The following is an 18586-nucleotide window of genomic DNA, read 5'->3' as shown; positions in this document are numbered from 1 at the left end:
TAATAGCTGGAATAGAAATAGGCGACTGGTCAGAACGACAGTGCCATTCAACAGGAGCTGACGATCCAAGGGCGCACGGTTTCTTTACAGCGCTCGAGAAACGCATTTGGGGTGGGCTTGAAAGTGTTGCGTGCAATGGGTTTGTCCCGTCACCAATATATCATGGGAATTTCTTTGATACGTCAGCGAGTGCACATCTCTCACGACTTGGTCTCAACAATGCTGCTGGCCCAGCGTTTGTCAGCGTGGGGGGATGAACGGGTAAGATACAGTCCATCTCAAACTCCAACAATACTGGATTGAGACAGTATTGGAAACACGAAGGCGCACTCGAAATATGAAAGTGATTGTTGCCAAAACGTAAATGACTTTGAATTTGTTGGAAATGGCTACCATGCTCACAACTGTTGGCGGAATATTTCCGATTGATTGACGTTACGTAATACGCAGTGAATCTCAACTTGGGATCCTGAACACACTTATTCCAGCGAAACACCAACATACCGAGGCACGTCTTGCTGAGGCCATGACCGATTATGGCTCCGTCATGCGAACACAAGAACTGCCAAAACATTCAATGCTGGATGATGGCGCCGCAGAAGCGCAAGCAGCCCCATGATGTGCCGCCGCCAGCTCCCACCACCACCATGTCCGAGACTGCCCCGCGACGAGCGACGCGACAGGCCGTCGCAGCAACGGCAGAATCCAGCACCGAGCCAGAAAGGCAGCGCAGAAGCGGTCGTATACGCGCCAATACACTGGAGGACCCTCAGCACAACATAACGAGCTTGGACACCCCCGAGGCGAAGCGTAATGACGCGTCCAAGAGCAACAGCAGCAGCAGCAACAACAACAGCCGGGCCGGGCCTGCCCCACCATCAAAGTTGACCAGGAGGACAGCGACAGCGACAGCAACAACGACAACGACAACGAGAGGACAGACGGCGGAATCAGAGACACACGCACGATACGAACCAGAACCAGGCCCATCCATAGTGGTAAAGACCGACAAGAAGCGAGCGACGCCGTCGCAGCCGAGCACAAGGCAAATTGCCGTGCCACCGCCCGTGACACAAACACCGTCACCCACGGCACCGAAGACGGCGAAGAAGGTCCACGTTCAAGCAAACACATCGCGGCCACGGTCCTATGTGCCACAGCCCAGACCGCCTGCGCAAGCATATCCACAAGCGCCAGCGAGCAGCTTGATTGACCCGGCCAGTGCTTCCACTATTACGCCGAAACGCCGAGCGTCTGCTGTCGCAATTGCGAAGACGCCAGGGACGCCGCACACAGACCGCAACATTGACAAGGTCGTGTTGGGCAATATCTGTTTCAAGACATGGTTTCCGTCATATTACAGTAAAGAGGTGCTGGGCGAGGGCTCAGGCAACTTTGGTGCCAAGGACCACCATGGGGGAGCAAAGATGGGAGGCGGCAAGAAGGAGAAGGAGGCCATGCTGGACAGGCTGCATGTGTGCCCCTCATGCTTCAAGTATTCCAAGGAGCTGCTATCCTGGACGGGACACATGAGGTATTGTCAGAGTAGAGCATACGTACCAGGCACGAAGGTGTATACACATCCCAAGGGCTCAACTCTAGCAAAACGCCATGCAACGAAAAGTGAGGTGCCTGCTAATGATCCCGAGGGCGAATGGAGTGTGTGGGAAGTTGACGGAGAGCGCGACGTGGTGAGTACTCCCGGCAAAGGGCTTCCTGGGGCCGTGGCTAACGACTACAGTTGTTTTGTCAAAACCTTTCCTTATTTGCAAAGTTCTTTCTAGACAACAAGTCAGTGTTCTTCGACGTTACGGGTTTCACATACTTCTTGCTCGTCTACACCCCACCGCCGGGTCCAACCGGCAAAGGCGCCGCTCCAAGCATTTGTGGGTTCTTCTCGAAAGAAAAGATGTCATGGGACAATAACAATCTCGCATGTATTCTCGTCTTCCCTCCTTGGCAACGGAAAGGCCTGGGCGCTCTGCTCATGGGCGTTTCCTACGAGATCTCCAAGCGCGAGGGCGTCATCGGGGGTCCGGAGAAACCCATATCAGAGCTTGGTCGCAGGGGCTATAAGAGGTACTGGGCCGGCGAGATCGCAAGATGGCTTCTCAGCGTAGAGCCCAAGGATAAGAGCAGCAGTAAGAACGAGGAGTTGTTAGTCGACATTGAGGATTGTAGCAAGGCGACGTGGATAGTGCAGGAGGACTGCCTTGCGATACTAAGAGAGATGGACCTGGTGGAGGAGGCAGGAATGGGACCACCGAAGCCGAAAGAGCCCGAAGAAGGCGAGGACCAAGAGATGGCGGAGCCAGAGGTAGTTGATGTTCCTCGTGTCAGAATTGATAAAGAGGCCGTGCGGCGCTGGGTCCGAGACAATAGGATTGACCTTGAGAGGGTATGTGATCCCGATGGGTTTGTGGAAGGATATGCGATGAAGAAGGATGAGGTTGAAGAGGAGGAATAGAAGCTGAGTCGCATCTGATACCAAACAAAGAATATCTCAAGCACAAACTCCTGTATTGCGCGATCACTCTATTGTCCTTGAAGAGCTGGCCTGAGGACGCGACTGGAGCAGCTATCTCGTTGTTTATCTTAAGTCGAAGAATTTTGCCATTATTGGGGAGATATTCCGTTGTAACGAGCGGCCTTGCTCTCTTAAGTATGTCATCTTCAAGGTCGGTTTCTGTTCAATATGTGAGCTTAATCTCGGGTACGGCGTACTTCCGCTCATATATTTTCCGATACATTCTCAGATCGCCATAGTCTCAAAGTCTTCGGTCTTTACTGTCGTCCCATCCGCTATCGGCAATCTCTAAGAAACAACGTTCTCAGCAAAATTTTCATGAATACCCGGTCTTGGTGGCGATCTCGGCGTTCGTTTGTAACTTCAATAATTTCGAAGTCACGAAAAGTGCTGTTTCCTATTTCTCTCTAATAACACCAAGATTACACTGCATTTTCTGGCAGTCCAAGCTCACTCCATCGACAAACACAGTTTACTACACTGATCATTCCAACTCATTCCCTAGCTGGTACTTGACTTCTTGTCCTCCAAGCTCCTTCCATCAACACGCAAAGTGTAGTCTTGTTATCAAGTGGGCTGTATTGCAAGATGGCAGCTCGGCAAAACTTTCACCTTTTTCCCCTGCTGCTGCTAGAGCTTCGTTTGTTGATATGGGAAGATGCCCTCGGTACCGAGGCCCAACAGCGTATTGTTCCCTTTCACCTAGACGAGTCGAATTATGGTGGCCTGGTTATACCAATGAAGAACCTAGTCTCGCCACTGCTTCTGACCAGTCGTGAAAGCCGCGACTGTGCTACGAAATGGTACGATGCGAAGATCCAGGTCTTTACTCACAAATGCTCGGGTGACCGGTACAAGGTTAGCCATAACGGCAACGGAAAGAACGGTTCAGTTTATCTTCGGCGTACGGCCGGCTTCCTGTACTTGCGACTCGATCGTCACATCTTCCTGCAGACTTGCACAGCTAGCCATGGCTACAATTCAAGCCTGACGTGTTTAGACGATCATGACCACATAGCGGCCGAGTACCAGTACGGCGAACTGCGCAATTGGATTGTACGGAACTGCGATGCGACACTGTCGTTCCGTCATCGCATGAAAATAAGCCACGCGTTATTCGTAACCCCCACGACAAACCCTAAAAAGATATGGCTACAGACAATAACTTCCTTTCCTCGGTTAAACAGACTTGACATGATTACTGAACACAGATGGTTGAGCCAGGATTCGTCCTTCGCCCACTTCTTTCAGGATCTTCATGATAGAGGTCTGGACCGAGCTCTACAGGATTATCGCGAGCAGCACATAGTGGTTCAAGGCCGGTCTGGAGAGTTTCTAAGTGGTTACGGAACAGGGTATGACGGGAAGCCGGGAGGCTGAGGACATGGATATGGACGATGCGTCACTATTAACTACATGTCTTCAGAGAAGGGTGTACCGTAACACTACACAGACGCTTCGAGGGAATGAGCACCTTGTGTGAAGAACGCACCCGGAAGTTACTTGATCAAACGCTGGCTGGGGAGTTTAGAAATTGTGGTTGGTGAACCTCGGAGCGTTAGACTACATCGCTCGAGTAGCAAAATCCGGCATACGAGCCGATAGATAGAAATAATGCTTGAGTTAATTCAAGAACCGATGCCTTTGAAATTCAAGTGAATGCCGGGGACAATTCAATCCGACCATCTCCCGCTGGATGACAATACTGTTCGATACAGACGATCCAAACGATGCTCACCAGAATAAATTTGCGATCTAGGACAAGACGAAGGTTGCCACGAGACTTCCTCGCAGATATGAAGGCCCGGCGATCCACTATGGACTCATTGCTTCTGTAGAACCGCCATGCGAAGTGCGGGCAGGCGGGACTTGTAGATGCTGAAGGTGGGCGACACTCTTTGCATCAACATGATGCCGTTGTCTTGGCTACAGAACTTCCGTGTATCATCATACAGGGCATCTCTGACTACGTAAACTCTCACAAGAACGATATCTGGCATCACTACGCCGCCGCAACCGCAGTCGGTACACAAACGATGCCGATGGCTGAATTGCGCCGCTGAAACCCGCGTCAGCCTTACTGTTGAACACTTAGAGTGGGATATCCGGCTGCGGGGCTCTTTTCTGTATCTTCACTGTATTCTTAGTGGCTGCGCCCAAGCTGACTTCGCGAAGCACCTTTAGACCGGTCAGCCTTGTAAATAATACTGCATAAACCTGTTTGCAACTTTGTCCGATCCCAGTCGAACCCGTGGCCAAACATGCACCGATGCTGAGCCCATCAGCTGAGGGACCAATATGGCTACTACGTTCCATGCTGAAGGCGGGAGCGAATATTTTGAATAGATTACCTTGCCGAATCCAAGACTGAATATTTCAAGAATCGGATCAGTAAGCTGAGAGTTGAAGCTGGGTGTCCCCGCTTCACCAACAAAGAAAAGGACTTGTACGCCAGATATTCGCTGCTATAGTCTTCTGATCTATCAAACCAAGCCCTGTCAAATCTTTTTCTGATAGCTTCTTGCCGCAGTAAACGTGATATCGTTTCGGGATATCTAGTTCTACTGACAAGCTAAACTCGAACCAAGCGACGGGACCAGCTAAGCCAATCGCTGAGTACGAGAAACCTCAGCATAAGGAACTCGCCGTCACTGATGCAGGTGTTCATAACAACAAGAAGGCTATCAGAGACCATCCGTCCCCACGTATTTCTGTTATATTGCTCGACCGCATCGATCGTAAGACTAGTGGAAGAAGCGGGGGTAGTGTTGAAGTCGATGGTTTGTTTGACATGAACCGGTTCTCTGTACTTTACAATAGCAGGTAATCATTATGAGACAGCGATGTTGAACAGCGCTTCCCAATAGTTATTCAGGCCTTGGCATACAGAACAATGGTATATTCAGTGGAGCATTGGAGAACAAATGCAAGGAAATCGCATTGAAACATCCAGAGCGTTGATCTTTTGGCGCTGATGTTGACAAGATGATCTTGCCAGCCAAGTGGGAACTTGGGTATTGGTCTTCTGTGCCTACCATCCCATCACATCGAATCAGTTAATATGTATAACACGCGAACAAGTGGTGTAGGTAATGCTATGTCGGTGCGCTTAGAAAACGTGCCAGCACTGTATGAAAATGTTGCGTTTTGTATCATGAAATTGCACGCGTCCTGGTAAAACTACATTGTGAGTGCAACGACCAGACGGGCTTATCTGTGTCTTGTTAACTTGTTAAGACCCACTGATTATGGCCATCAAGGCGTATCTGGACAACCTTGAGACAGTAACAGAAAAGATGGAATAATGAGCAACCAAAAGACGACCTGCACCCACCAAAGAGAGACAGAGATACGTAAAGTCCCCCATATATACACAAGCGCACGGCGTCCAATGAGATGAATTTCGGGCCTGGCACATGCACTACTGAGTAACTCGACTGCAAAAACTTGGCACCTTCTCCCTTCTCTCTCGCCAATGGTCTGCTGCTCTGACGCTCTGATCTATTCGAAATGGCGGTACGATAGCCAATAGAGGCAGTTTCGTCTTTGTCGAGTTCCTTCGCACCACACTTACACTAAGCAGCTTGCAGATAGAGTGCGTATGTATGTGTATGTCGGTGCTGGTACCGTATGCGCCAAGTCTGTTGCAGTTTGTGCGACAGTAACTTAGTTGGCTTAGAACGGCTGACAGTCTAGGACTGCGGCTAACCACTACCCACTACAATCATGCCCTCTCGCGCCACATCTTTCGGCGTTTCGCGGGGGCCGAATGGACATTCAGAACGTCTCCGACGTTGCTTCGGGCTTAGCGGTTTCGATCCCGAACTAAAGTTTTTCAAGCATCTGGCACGATCCCCTTCAGTATATCATTTCAAGAAAATGAGTTGGTCGTTTCGGGTGTTTGACTTGACCGCATTCAGGATTTCGCGTGGTTTCCTCTAATCCGAACAGCGCAGTGAGTGGCCAGATGCTAAATATGGCTATTTTAACCTTAACGTAGACTATGTAGGAATATCTTGATCTTTTAGATGCCGGTTTAAAGACCATGGTTTATTGACACTAAATGGCTGTATTTGTAAGGACTACATACCTACAGGATTGTGGGCACAAACAGGAATGACAACAGGATAAAATAGACTTGACTATGAAGGAATAAGTGGCTCACACCTTTTGACTAACGTGTTTACAACTCTGTTCTCTGGCCAATAAGGGAGTGGTCTAGGTCTTCTTGAACACTTATTCGATAAGCAAGCGCGGGGAGGCAGATTCGGAATTTTGCTCACCGAAATATACGTTGGCAGTCTTCGTCTGATTGTCGAAAAATTCGCCCGCTGTCCGACCTGACTTTCTAGATGTACTCTCTACGAAGACCAGACTTGGCCATGGCAGTGTAGGGGACGAGACGGCCCGCTCGTCTAAACCTCTGGTTCACAGGAGGGTAAGCCCATTGTGCGGCCCGTTGTTCACAACGTCTTGGGCTCGAGCCTCTATTGCCAATCAATTACTATCATCAACAAAAAAACATTCTTCGTGTTCCCCAATCATTTAGCAGTCCTTGTCCTATTGGTCTACTAGGAGTAGCTAAGGGACAATGTGAAGAAACACTTCGATTGTCTCTCTGTGCATTATCGTCACCAGCCTCTTCGTTTTTCTTCTCCTCAATGGGTGCGATGACAAACTAAGGTGCTCTTTCCAGAGTTTCGCGTAGTATAAAAATCGGTTGACGTTCTGTTCGAGTTCCTTGTAAAGTCATTTTCATGCAATATCAAGTTCCCCGACTGAAGTTATCAAAGCCCGTAGTTCCGTCGAAATGCATCGGCAGTGTCCGAGGAGCTTCCGTCCCTTGCTATTAACGTTGGCACCATGCAAGTACCGCCCATGGTTTCACCCCACTGTCTGTCACGGAAGAAATGCCAAGGTAAGATCCTAGCATCCGAGTCTTACAACATCCACGCGTCTAATAAAGACATATAATCTGTAGGGAAACCATTTCTTTTACGATAAGCATGGTTTATGGTATATATATTTCAACATGTAATGAGCTATTCCGAACCTGATACTTAGCCTGAAGACAACTGCTAAGATGTCGACTTGAACAGGGACGGCAGTGTATATTACCGGGATTTATGGGGGCGCACGTTCTATTTCAGGCGGGCCGTGAAGCGTTAATGGATAGCATGTCTTGCTGTGTTTTGTTACACAAGCTAACGCTCTCCAATTAAGCATCCCTTATGTATGTAGCGACTATGTTTTAGTGGTTGAGAGGGGGCATTTCGAATTCGCTGCTGGCAGCGAATATCTAAACTTTCAATTTCGGATCCAATTCATCACTTATCGTAGCGTGTTGTCTTCAAGCCGTTACGTAACATACTCGAGGATCTTTGAGCAATTGTGAAGACTCGCCACCTGCACTAACCTAGTAATACTCGAGGAATCTCTCGCTCATCCACATGATGACGTAGGACTTGGTGAGGCACAAAGTAAGCTATAGTTAATTGAATTGATTTAACAGCCGGCGGAGGGAATGTTTGCCATGAGAGGCCAAGAACTTAGTCAGCCTGGCGTATACCTATCTATTGATTATTGACTGGAAACAGATTTAGCACATAGCAAAGTTTGAGGGCGTTGCTGGAGAGTTCGCTGGTCACGTTTACCACGCGAGGAAGACATGCGTAGTCTAATCAAAGCATGTAGCAGAACTTGCACATGATTATGGATCCTAGCGTGTATCGATGTGATGAGATTATCAGGATACACATACCCCAATTTGCACTTGACCGGACAAGATCACCGTATCAATCAGCATGAACATTGGTCTCAAAGTTATTAATCGAGATTCTTGGTAGTGCTTCCTCGCTATCTTCGAAGGATCCATTTAGAATTTACACTGACCAATCAGCTCTGTCGGGAACAGCCACTTCAGATTGGATATGCCACTTCTGTTCTCGATTTGATCCGATGGGACGTGACTTTGACGATGCCAGCCTATTAAAAAGACCCGGTTGTCGAGAATGTCGAGGGAAAAACCCAGATACGCAACGCCTTCCAGGTAGAGCGACACTGCAAAATACGATCCTTGCCCGTTTCACACGGATAATAATCTTTGAAAGTTTCATCAGTACGGCCCACCAGGCTCCGCAATCTGTAACACCGTTTTCGCCAGCTGGTTGCAATCTGAAAACCGTACGGTAAGCATTAGATGCTCACCATGAACTGGTCATTAGCAGCAGAAGGCTACGGAGTATCCTTTGCTCATCTCAAGGATGATGTTGATGATGGCACTTGCGGTAACGCGACTCGCAAGGAATTTTTCGACGGCCAGAAACCAACGGCGGTTGGAAACGCTGAGCTTAAGTGAATCGTTACGCATTGGTGCCTTTCGTAAAGGTAAAGAGAGCTGCCATGCGGTGGTCGAGGCTTTTGGAGGAACTGCAACTTTGGGCTTGCCGTCCGATCGTTCAACCGCGTGATAGGGCGTTGAGGAGTTTCGAGAAATGATGGTCATTCTTTGTTTGGTTCCATGTACCGAGTATTATGTAAAGAAGTTGGTAATTCATTTGAAGCTGTACGTTTCGTAGCGCCTTCGTCACCAATAGCCATTGGTGGTATTCCCACTTTATGGGGATTATATTTCCTTGCGTGAGTTGTTTTGACTTGATCAAGTTCCTCCAAACGAATAACCGTAGTCTAATCAAGGTTAATCAAGAAGTTCATGGTAGGGTAAATTAGCGAAGCAAAATTGAGGAAGAATTAATGCAACGCCGCCTTCAAAAAAGGAGAGCAAGCGTTTATTAAACCACCAACGAGAATTCGAAGACGACATACGTGGCCGGAGAGATGCTTATGTTGACTTTAAAGGCATTTGAAAAATGTGGGTCAGGCTGAATCAAGGATCACATAGTCAATGGCCGATACATTATCCAAATAGCCAATACAATGGAATGTCAATGTGTCGAATGTCAGCGTGTCGAGTAGATGAATATCATGCATCGTATCTACCGCCCGAAGCTCACTGTTTTTGCCTGTAGAACTTAAAGCGGATGTTTGCAATGTAGCAGACTAAACTAATGGCTGTGAAACTTGTGCTCTCTGAGTAATGTAAGTAATTACGACCTCTAATCGCTAGCATTCGCTGAGATTTCTTCGTTCGTTTAATAGAAGACTACTTCTGGGGATGATTATTGGGTCGATTGCATGGGCGATTTCCGCGATGTTAAGCTCTGAACTAGTCATGGCTCCCTTTCGAAAGAACGTTTCCCATCATGGTTATTTCTCGCCTGGTATCGTAATAAGTAAAAACTTCGCAAGCGACTGCGCGTACTGGAAACGATCGACAGTGGCCAACACTTCCCCTAATTTGGTCGAGGTGAAAATAGGGACAAAACCTATGAGGCTCAAGATGACGTTATGCTCGACGCTGGGCGAATTTGAGCGGATCCATAGTTAGCGAACAGACGCAAGGATTTCGTGGGATACGTAAGCATTGTAGTATTTTCATTTTTCTGTTTTGTTTTCAGTCTATTATCGTTTCTTTGCTCGTTTAAAAGAAGACGCTTGCTTGGTAACGTTCTCAAACGTAGAGTCGTGCCCATGACTCATCGTGTCCAATTAGATTCGGAGATCCTGCAATGCTCGCATCCTCTTAAACCTGAGGCCGAGCCTTTCGACATGTCTCTCTTTCAACTTCATTGGACATTGGCTCGAATGTAGCAAAATCCCTGTAGTAAACACTCGTAAACCCAAACTTTCTCGATATTAACGGCAAATGCGCTGCAACCCGACCAAGCAAGACAATTTTGATGTACACTCCATTGCATCACGTACTCTCCACATTCTATACATCGTTAGGACCTTTAGACTAACACTTTTACTAATGCCATGCATTCGAATCTCGTAAAGTCATTCCATATATGCCAGTCGGAAAAATGTCACCGTGAGTCTAAACGACGCCGAACCTCGACATAAGTTAGTATCAACACCGGCTACTGCAATCATCCAGTGGTCATCATATTGCCCTTTGTCACGCGTCGTACAGTGCTGGTGGTTCACACAGCCCGCATTGCATTCTTATGCTTGGAAGCCGATCCATACAATTGACATCATTTGTAGGCCTTGATCTAATTAACAGCAAAAAGAATTCAGAATATCTTTACTCCGTATATACTGAACGTCTTGGCAACCAAAGATGCTTGGTAGAGACCTCTGTACATACGTAGAGGACTCCTTAGTACTAATAACAACTGCGCTGTTGCTTTTTAGCCCCTTATTAACAAGGCGTAATTCTCGTGTAGACTAGTCGTATTCTGTTCGAAGTGCCCCGTAGTACAATCCATCTCTCGCTGCGCGCCAGTAGGCACAGCTTAAGCACATACAGTGGCAGCTCAGCAGGTGCATAACCATCGAATTATTGGGGTAGATTCCTATTCAAGTTTCAAGGTATTGTCCGCGAACCATGCACTACTATGTCGCACCGACGGCTGCAGTGCCATATTAAAATCAATTGACATTTGGACGAGAGCCGTATTGTGACGAAGCGCCTGCGCCGAAACCAAGAGTCAGGCGGTTTGAACCCGACCAATGCGAGTGACAAGAAGCACACTTCATGTAGAAATAATAGCAGCTAAATTAATCGCTACTTTGGAGAGACAGTCGACAGCCTCAGAGTGACTAGTGCTGTATGCCTGTTTACAGGCGTACACTCCTCCCTAAATTCGTTATGGCATAAGGTGTGTCAGATGAAAGAGGATGTCTTACGACTGTTTCAGTATCGGGGTAGGACGGCAGCGAAGACACCTATCATACCCAAAAGGATAGCCTATGCCGGATAGAAATTGATGGTAAAATGATCGAAAAATTGTCACGGTTGCAGTAAGTCATGAAGACTTGGCTTGCTGTATACCTTGTAAAAATGAGAAAATAAGAAAGACAAAGAGCAAAGAGACTTAATCACAAACTACGTGAAAATACGCAGTCACGTAGCATAGCTTTACGTAACAAGCTCAGCTTTGCCTTAGCCCGAGCCGTCACAAGATGCATTTGTGTTTCGGTGACTTTAAAGGCATAGGAGGCCGAACGCGGGCATTTGGCCCAGTCCGGTGCAGCTGTCTGAGCTTGTCAAGCTTTTGTATGTGATTGATAATCGGGCTGGGGCACGGTCATTTAACTCAAGGACAAGGCTGAGTGAGGCGACATACTTTAATCGCGGACTACACCTTTGTTCCTTATAGAGGTTTGATTATAAAGGCGATTAGTCTTTTACGCCGGCCTTATTTCTGATTATTATTTTAATATTAAAGGCAATGTATAATATAATAAAGTCTTTCAGAGTAATGACTTCTTATTAAGTATTTAAAATCGTTGAAAAAGAACTTTACATAACCATCCTACTTTATTGAATTTATTTCTGTAGAGGGAGGAATCTTCGCCACCTCACACGCGAAATGGCACCACCACATTAACGTGTCGCATCACGCTAATGCGACGCTCTAGGCTCATGTTTCCGTGATAATAGGCTTAACGTCTTAAGATGTGTTGATTGGCTGATATACTGCTGCCTGGTTGAGATGTCGATAGACATCTCCCCACAATTCGTCTGCACCCTCGATCCTAGGAACTGGCTCTATTGCTCTGTAACCGAAATTGTTTACACGAAAATCACATCTGCCTTGAGGATTCAAGACTCTTCGAGAGGCAGGCCATGCTTTCGAAAACCCGTGTAATGCAAGGCCGTAAATCCATTCTCATCTCTAAGCCACGACTCAGCCTCATCGTCAAAGTTTAGTGCTTATCCTTTACGTGTTCCTAACACATTATACAAGCATTATAAGGCACCAGTTTTCTATGAGTGCTGTCACTGGTCCGCACCCTGTGACTTTGAGGCATGCTTTAGTGGGGTCTTTATACAAAAAATATCACCATCGGGACAGTTCCAAGGATGACTAACGGTGCTCATCGTTACCTAAATCTTCACCCTCGCTTCGGTACTGGAAATTGGTAACAGATTTTCTTTATGAATTGACATCATTATGGGACGACTCTGCAGGGAACACGTAGAACTCGTATTATAATAGATCAATCAAGACGAGCATGCTCAAAGGCTGACGAACTCCCAGGCTATTGTCCACAGCCCATTCTTGTAATTTACCCCTTCTCCGTCAAGTCAATTGGTAACCAAACGCAGAACCACCAAATAATTTCACTTTCAATGCTCGCGGCGGCTATCGCTGTCGGCTCTACCCTCCAAGCTGTGAGCGCGAAAAGCTTCCCGCCCCTTGGCCCCGTTCTTCCTGCTCCCCGATTTCCCAGCAAAGGTGATCTCGTGAAGGAGGTCGTTGAAGGCTTAAGAGCTCAGTTAGATCAGACTTTGGGGGTATCAATCAATGCCAGTGGAATTTCCATTGGTGTCAAGTCGATCCATGAGAAGGATGATATTTTCAGCTACCATTTCACGCCTTCTGTCATGACCGACATTGGCACAGACAATATTGACGAGAACACAATCTACCGCGTCGGCAGTGTATCGAAGTTATTTCCAGCCGTAATTGCTCTTCAACTCGGAATTGACTTGGATGCTTCAGTGCTCGAGTTTTTGCCAGAACTGGGTGAAAACTCTGATGGAGATGTTATAGAGACGATTCAATGGAAGGATATCTCGGCCGGGTCGTTGATGTCTCACTTATCCGGTCTCCCGACAGAGAGTCAGTCTTTCCCCACCCATTCCTCATTGGTTTAGCTAACAGTAGCAGCATCAATGGATTTGACAATATTGGTCGACTATCCTTGGACGAAAAAAGGGCTTCCCAAAGTCCCCCGAGACGAGGCTGCCAAGTGTTCTGGGCTTTACGATACCAAACCCTGCGGAACCGCAGAACTCATCGACGCCCTCAAGCGTAGCCATTCTGTCTGGCTTCTCAACTCTTCACCAGTCTACTACAATACGGGATTTGCTGTACTGGCTTTGGTCATCGAAGCCGTCACTGTTGAGAAGTTTGAGGATCTTGTCCAGGAGCGGATTTTCGACGTCTTAGAAATGGATAGCACCTCCTTCTCGGGACCCGTTGAAGCATTCAACACTCATGGTTTCGTCCCCGTGACAGATGACACTTGGAACATCACCCTCGGAGTCGACGAACCGTACATCCACTAAGACAGCTCCGGCATTGTTGACCGACTGATGCTAACCATATCGCAGAGCCGGAGGTATATTCTCCACACAAGAGACATTCTCGCCTTTATGGAGGCAGTTGCATCGAATATCCTCTTGTCACCAGTCGAAACTCGAAAATGGTTGAAACGCCAGTCCAACACAACATCACTCAGTCAATCTGTCGGCAGTCCATGGGAGATCCTTCGCTCCGATACTCTTACCTCAGACAAGCGTGTCGTTGATGTGTACACCAAATCTGGGGCTCTGGGATTATATAATGCTCTTGTTGGCATCATTCCCGATTATGATATCATTTTCTCCGTCATGGCTGGCGGCCCTGAGGTGTATTTGAACCCGTTCTCTCTGTCACAGTTGGCTAGCACTGTTATCACAAATCTTGTCCCAGCTATCGAGGAGGCTGGCAGGGTCGAAGCATCGATATCCGCAGCGGGCATATATATCGACAAAACTACGAAATCTACCCTTGAACTTGAACTTGGTGATGGCCCTGGTCTCCGTGTCAAGCGTCTCAACATGCGTGGTTATAATGCTTTAAGCGATATTTCCAGCTACAGCCTGCAAGCTGCGGCTATGGAACTCAGCTCTGGCATTGACATCCTAGAAGTTCCCGTCATTGTTCGACTGTATCCAACAGATATAACCAACGAGCATGGTAATACTGGAAATAGTACAGCTGAGATATTATGGTGAGTTGCTTTCGATCTGTATTCTCCAGAACAAGCCAAACAGATCGAAAGCACATTGTTCTATAAAGTAAGGTGTGAAGCAGAAAACAGTAAATAATACATAATTATGTTCTTATTCAAACTTGTTTTTAAAACAGGTTTGTTTCGATTATCAATGAGCGTAAGCGTAATTTGAGTTCGATTAAACATCCACTTTCATACAAACACTCAAGCTAAGAAATAAGCCAAATGTCGGCGTTGAAGCTTTGTCCGCTCGGATCATAGTCAATCTAAATACCATGAAGACATATTGAGAACCAAACAGCGTGAGGTTGTCTAAGGGAGGCAGAGCCTCCATGCAGGCAAGCCTGCTAAAGTGCATGTGGAATAGTGTTGAATGAGTGATTCAACCAGTCATGTTATAAAGCTCAGACTCCACTCTAGGATGAAGAACGGGATGAAGAGTATAAAGGACTCATTGGCAATTGCACAGAGTGCAATGTAGCAAAGCTAAAGGATGCGAAGCGTAGCTGAGTCATCTGTTAGGTTTCTCTATGGGAGAGCACGCAGTGCTCTAACGGAGTGAGCCCTTTTATATAATTTACTATAGAGAAACCATCCCAACGTCAGTTGTCTACCGGGCATTTACTGCCCTAGGCCGGAACGGAGTGGAGGTGTGGAACGCAGTGGAACAAAGAGGTCATTCATTGGCCTGGGGGGGCACACGGCGGAGCGAAGCGACAGAGGGGCTGCAAACACCCCGTTTCAACCATTAAGAGCGAACGAAGAGAGCGTAAGTGGATAGCACACAGGATGTAAGTGCAATAGTCAATGAGTGATTGGCTATGACCGAGGCTGCCGCCTCCTGCTCCTCTGGCTCATTGGTGCTTGGTACCAATATTTGTGGGGTTGGCAAACACCCAGAACAAACACCCCGAATTCATCTACTACTGGGCTGCGCCCATCATTGTTGGCAATGATTTCCTCAGTCTTTTACATTCTTCTATTGCACGGTAAGTTGATCTGGACAGGGTCCACTCCATGACCTCTGGTCATTCCATTGCCAGTGGCATTAAGTTGTGAGTGCTTCACTTTTCCTGTTGACCAGAGGCTGCCGCCTCTCTGACTCCTTCGCTCATTGGGGTTGACATCCCGGGGGGCATATAGTCCATCATGCAACATGGGGGTTGTTGGTTGTGAGGCTGAGCATTTGGCTGCTCATTGTGGCTTGGATGCTTCAGTGGCTGGAAGGCTTGGGTCATCTGCTCCGTGAGGGTTAAAATCGCAGTGAAGGGGCCAATATGGATCTGATGTGGGGTAAGCTAGTTGGAGACTAGACTGGAACCTTCAATGAGAAGTGGAAAAACTGAATGTGGTAGAGAACAACGACTGGAAGGAGTGGAATAGGACCATTGTACTGTCAAATGCATAAGAGATGCTGCACGAGTGTATCGAGAGTCAATTGCGTGGACTTTGGAAGAGTGATGCTGGAATCAGCTCTGGACTGATAGCTGGAGAGTTGCACTGTATGATTAGTGGTCATCAAGGCTGTCAGAGTACACTTGGACTTGGAGGTGCCAACATGCATGAAATAGGCCATGGAATCATGCATCGAATGATGGAGTTAGTAAACCTTTGTGACAAACACTTCAGACTAAACTATGTGACAAACACTCAAGATTGAACAGCGTGATAAACATAGTCAATGGAACAGCGTGACAAACATGAAGACTGAACTTGTAGACAAACATGAAGATTGAATGAATAGATGAAGATTAAGACTAAACCTTAGATAATGATTAAAGACTAAACACTGTAGCCCAATACTAAGAATTCAATGATGAAAAGAAAGCTAAGACTGTGGATGACAGTATGGGCGTCGCCCATGCCGAACGGAGTGAGGTGCTCACACAATAGAACAAACATTGACAATGGAATGACAAAGAACAAGAGTGACAACTGAGTGAATAGATGAAGATTGAATTTGTAGACAAAGACTGAATACTATGTGACAAACATTGACAACTAAACCTGTGACAATGATTAAAGACTGAATACTGTAGCCTAACATTGACAATACAATGATGAAAAGAAAGCCAAAACTGTGGAAGGCAGGTAATGGGCAAGGCCCATGCCGAACGGAGTGAGGTGCTCATACAATAAACAAACATTGACAATTGCATGCACGAACCAACATTGTCAAACTAAACACCAAACAAACATGGACAATGTCATGTGCCATGCAATGTAGACTCAACACCAAGATCCAACATTGACAATCAAACAGCGTGAGGTTGTCTAGTGGAGGCGGAGCCTCCATGCAGGCAAGCCTGCTAAGCGCATGTGGAATAGTGTTGAATGAGTGATTCAACCAGTGAGGTGATAAAGACCAGACTCCATTCTGGGATTCACAATGGGATTGACAGTACAATCAAGTAGGTGTAGATGGCACGGAGTGCCATGTAGCGAAGCTACAGGGATGCGAAGCGTAGCTGAGTCATCTGTTATGGTTTCTCTAGCAAAGACACGTAGTGTCTTAACGGAGTGGTTGCTTTTATATAATTTACTATAGAGAAATCATCCCAAATCTTTGGGAAGCTGGGGGTTCATCCCCCTAAGCCCGGACTGGAAGGGAGGCAAGGAGGTGTGGAACGCAGTGGAGCACCAGAGTGGTCATTCATTGACTGTAGCGACCCGCACGACCAACGGGAGGCAGGGGCTTGCTGTTTCAACCATTAAGAGCGAACGAAGAGAGCGTAAGAGTGGAATCCATGGAATGTAGATTCAATTGACGATCAGAGATTGGCTATGACCGAGGCTGCCGCCTCCTGCTCCTCTGGTTCATTCGTTGTTAAACCCGTGTGGTGGGGCACACTAGTCAACACCCATTTCAAACACCCCGATTTGGGAAAAGACGTAACAGGCAGGATGCCCCTTCAATCATGGTGGATTGCTCTTTCATCTTTATTCAATCGTCGGAGACGCAATTGTCAATTGTTTCATTGTTAGAAGTAAAGCACTATTTGGTGGTGCTATTGTTTTATCCCGTGGTTTATACGACAGAGGAGTATATTTCATCTTAACATGGCCAGTTCATTGTTGCTAGAGAGGTCAGTGGAACAGTTAACAATGTCAGAACAGTTATCGCAAAAGTGCAGTGTATACTGCCTGTTTCCTGGTGTAGATCGGGGGGCTACAAAAAGCCTTGGACACTATGGCGTTGTCGTCGAGGTTGTCGACTTGGACTCGACACAGTTCCAGTTCCGACGCGGGGCGGATGGAGAGCAAGAGCGGGTGGACGAAGAAGTCTTTGTCGCGGCGTACATGCAGGCGATCGAGGTGTACTTGACACAAGAGGTGGTTTTGTTGCTATCTTGTCACGAGGCTTTGCGGAAGGCGCTTCACAAGCGTGGAGTCAAGTTTGGCATTGGGATGCCGGCAAAGGAGGCAAAGCAGTGGTGGATTGCGGATGTTAGGCAACGCGAGGAGCAGTGGCGCAGATGGATGTCCGCAGGATTGGCGGATCACTTGGAGGACAAGTTTGATGAGTATCACAAGAGCTGTATGGCAGAGAGTAATGCAGAGTTGCATGTTTGGTCATGCATGGAGGATGTTCTGTATGGGTGTTTAACCTGGTTCCGGAAGACGTGGTCTCTGTCTGGGGCTGCACAGACTGGTCCCATTCTTGCTGTGGCTGGCTCCTCGGATGTCGACCAGGACGGGGAGAAGAAATGTTGTGAAGATGAAGAACCAGCGAACGTTTAGCTTGGACTTGGTAGTGCACGGGAGTAGAGTGGTGGAATACAGTCGTTACCGTTTTGTTCAAGCTTGTATACCGTAGCTTAGTATGAAGAATGGAATGCTTTGTGAATGGGTTGACTAGAAGTCTGATTACATTCTCATTTTGACTTGCAGGCAGAGGATTTCCATTGACAATCCAATGAATAGATGAAGATTGAATTTGTAGACAAAGACTAAGACTTAGTGCAAGATTAACGTTGACAATCAAACTCCATGATAAATACAAAGACTAGACACTATAGCCCTGAACTTAGAATAGAATGATGAAAAGAGAGCTAGAGTTCTGGAAGGCAGGTAATGGGCAAGGCCCATGCCGAGCGAAGCGAAGGTGCTCACGACACAAGATACACATTGACAATTGCAGACATACCAAACATTGTCAACTAAACACCAAACACCAAGATATTGACAATGTCATGTGCAATT

At 47.1% G+C, this 18586-nt stretch overlaps 4 protein-coding genes across 4 annotated transcripts; all 4 read left to right on the top strand.

The window, feature by feature from the left end:
• Nucleotides 1-587: 587 nt before the first annotated feature.
• On the top strand, nt 588-2467 carry BKA67DRAFT_659799 (acyl-CoA N-acyltransferase; the record flags this gene model as incomplete). The annotated part of the gene is made up of 2 exons (XM_046107517.1): nt 588-1691; nt 1742-2467. The coding sequence occupies 2 exons, from the start codon at nt 588-590 to the stop codon at nt 2465-2467; spliced, it is 1830 nt and encodes a 609-aa protein (XP_045957437.1).
• A 648-nt stretch (nt 2468-3115) lies between these two features.
• On the top strand, nt 3116-3907 carry BKA67DRAFT_647119 (uncharacterized protein; the record flags this gene model as incomplete). The annotated part of the gene is made up of 1 exon (XM_046105940.1): nt 3116-3907. The coding sequence occupies one exon, from the start codon at nt 3116-3118 to the stop codon at nt 3905-3907; it is 792 nt and encodes a 263-aa protein (XP_045957436.1).
• An 8803-nt stretch (nt 3908-12710) lies between these two features.
• Nucleotides 12711-14384, top strand: BKA67DRAFT_637304 (beta-lactamase/transpeptidase-like protein; the record flags this gene model as incomplete). Its single annotated transcript, XM_046105689.1, has 3 exons — nt 12711-13224; nt 13273-13660; nt 13745-14384. Exons 1-3 carry the CDS (start codon nt 12732-12734, stop codon nt 14382-14384), a joined length of 1521 nt encoding a protein of 506 aa, XP_045957435.1. The 5' UTR covers nt 12711-12731.
• Nucleotides 14385-17262: 2878 nt separating this feature from the next.
• On the top strand, nt 17263-18234 carry BKA67DRAFT_568730 (uncharacterized protein). Its single transcript, XM_046103053.1, has one exon. The coding sequence runs from the start codon at nt 17444-17446 to the stop codon at nt 18122-18124; it is 681 nt and encodes a 226-aa protein (XP_045957434.1). The 5' UTR covers nt 17263-17443; the 3' UTR covers nt 18125-18234.
• The last annotated feature ends 352 nt before the right edge of the window (nt 18235-18586 follow it).

This window comes from Truncatella angustata (genome assembly GCF_020726525.1).
Source record: "Truncatella angustata strain MPI-SDFR-AT-0073 chromosome Unknown BKA67scaffold_5, whole genome shotgun sequence".
NCBI classification, from domain to species: Eukaryota; Fungi; Ascomycota; class Sordariomycetes; order Amphisphaeriales; family Sporocadaceae; genus Truncatella; species Truncatella angustata.
Note: the sequence above shows the minus strand (reverse complement) of the source record. Positions and strands in the feature narration are given on the sequence as shown.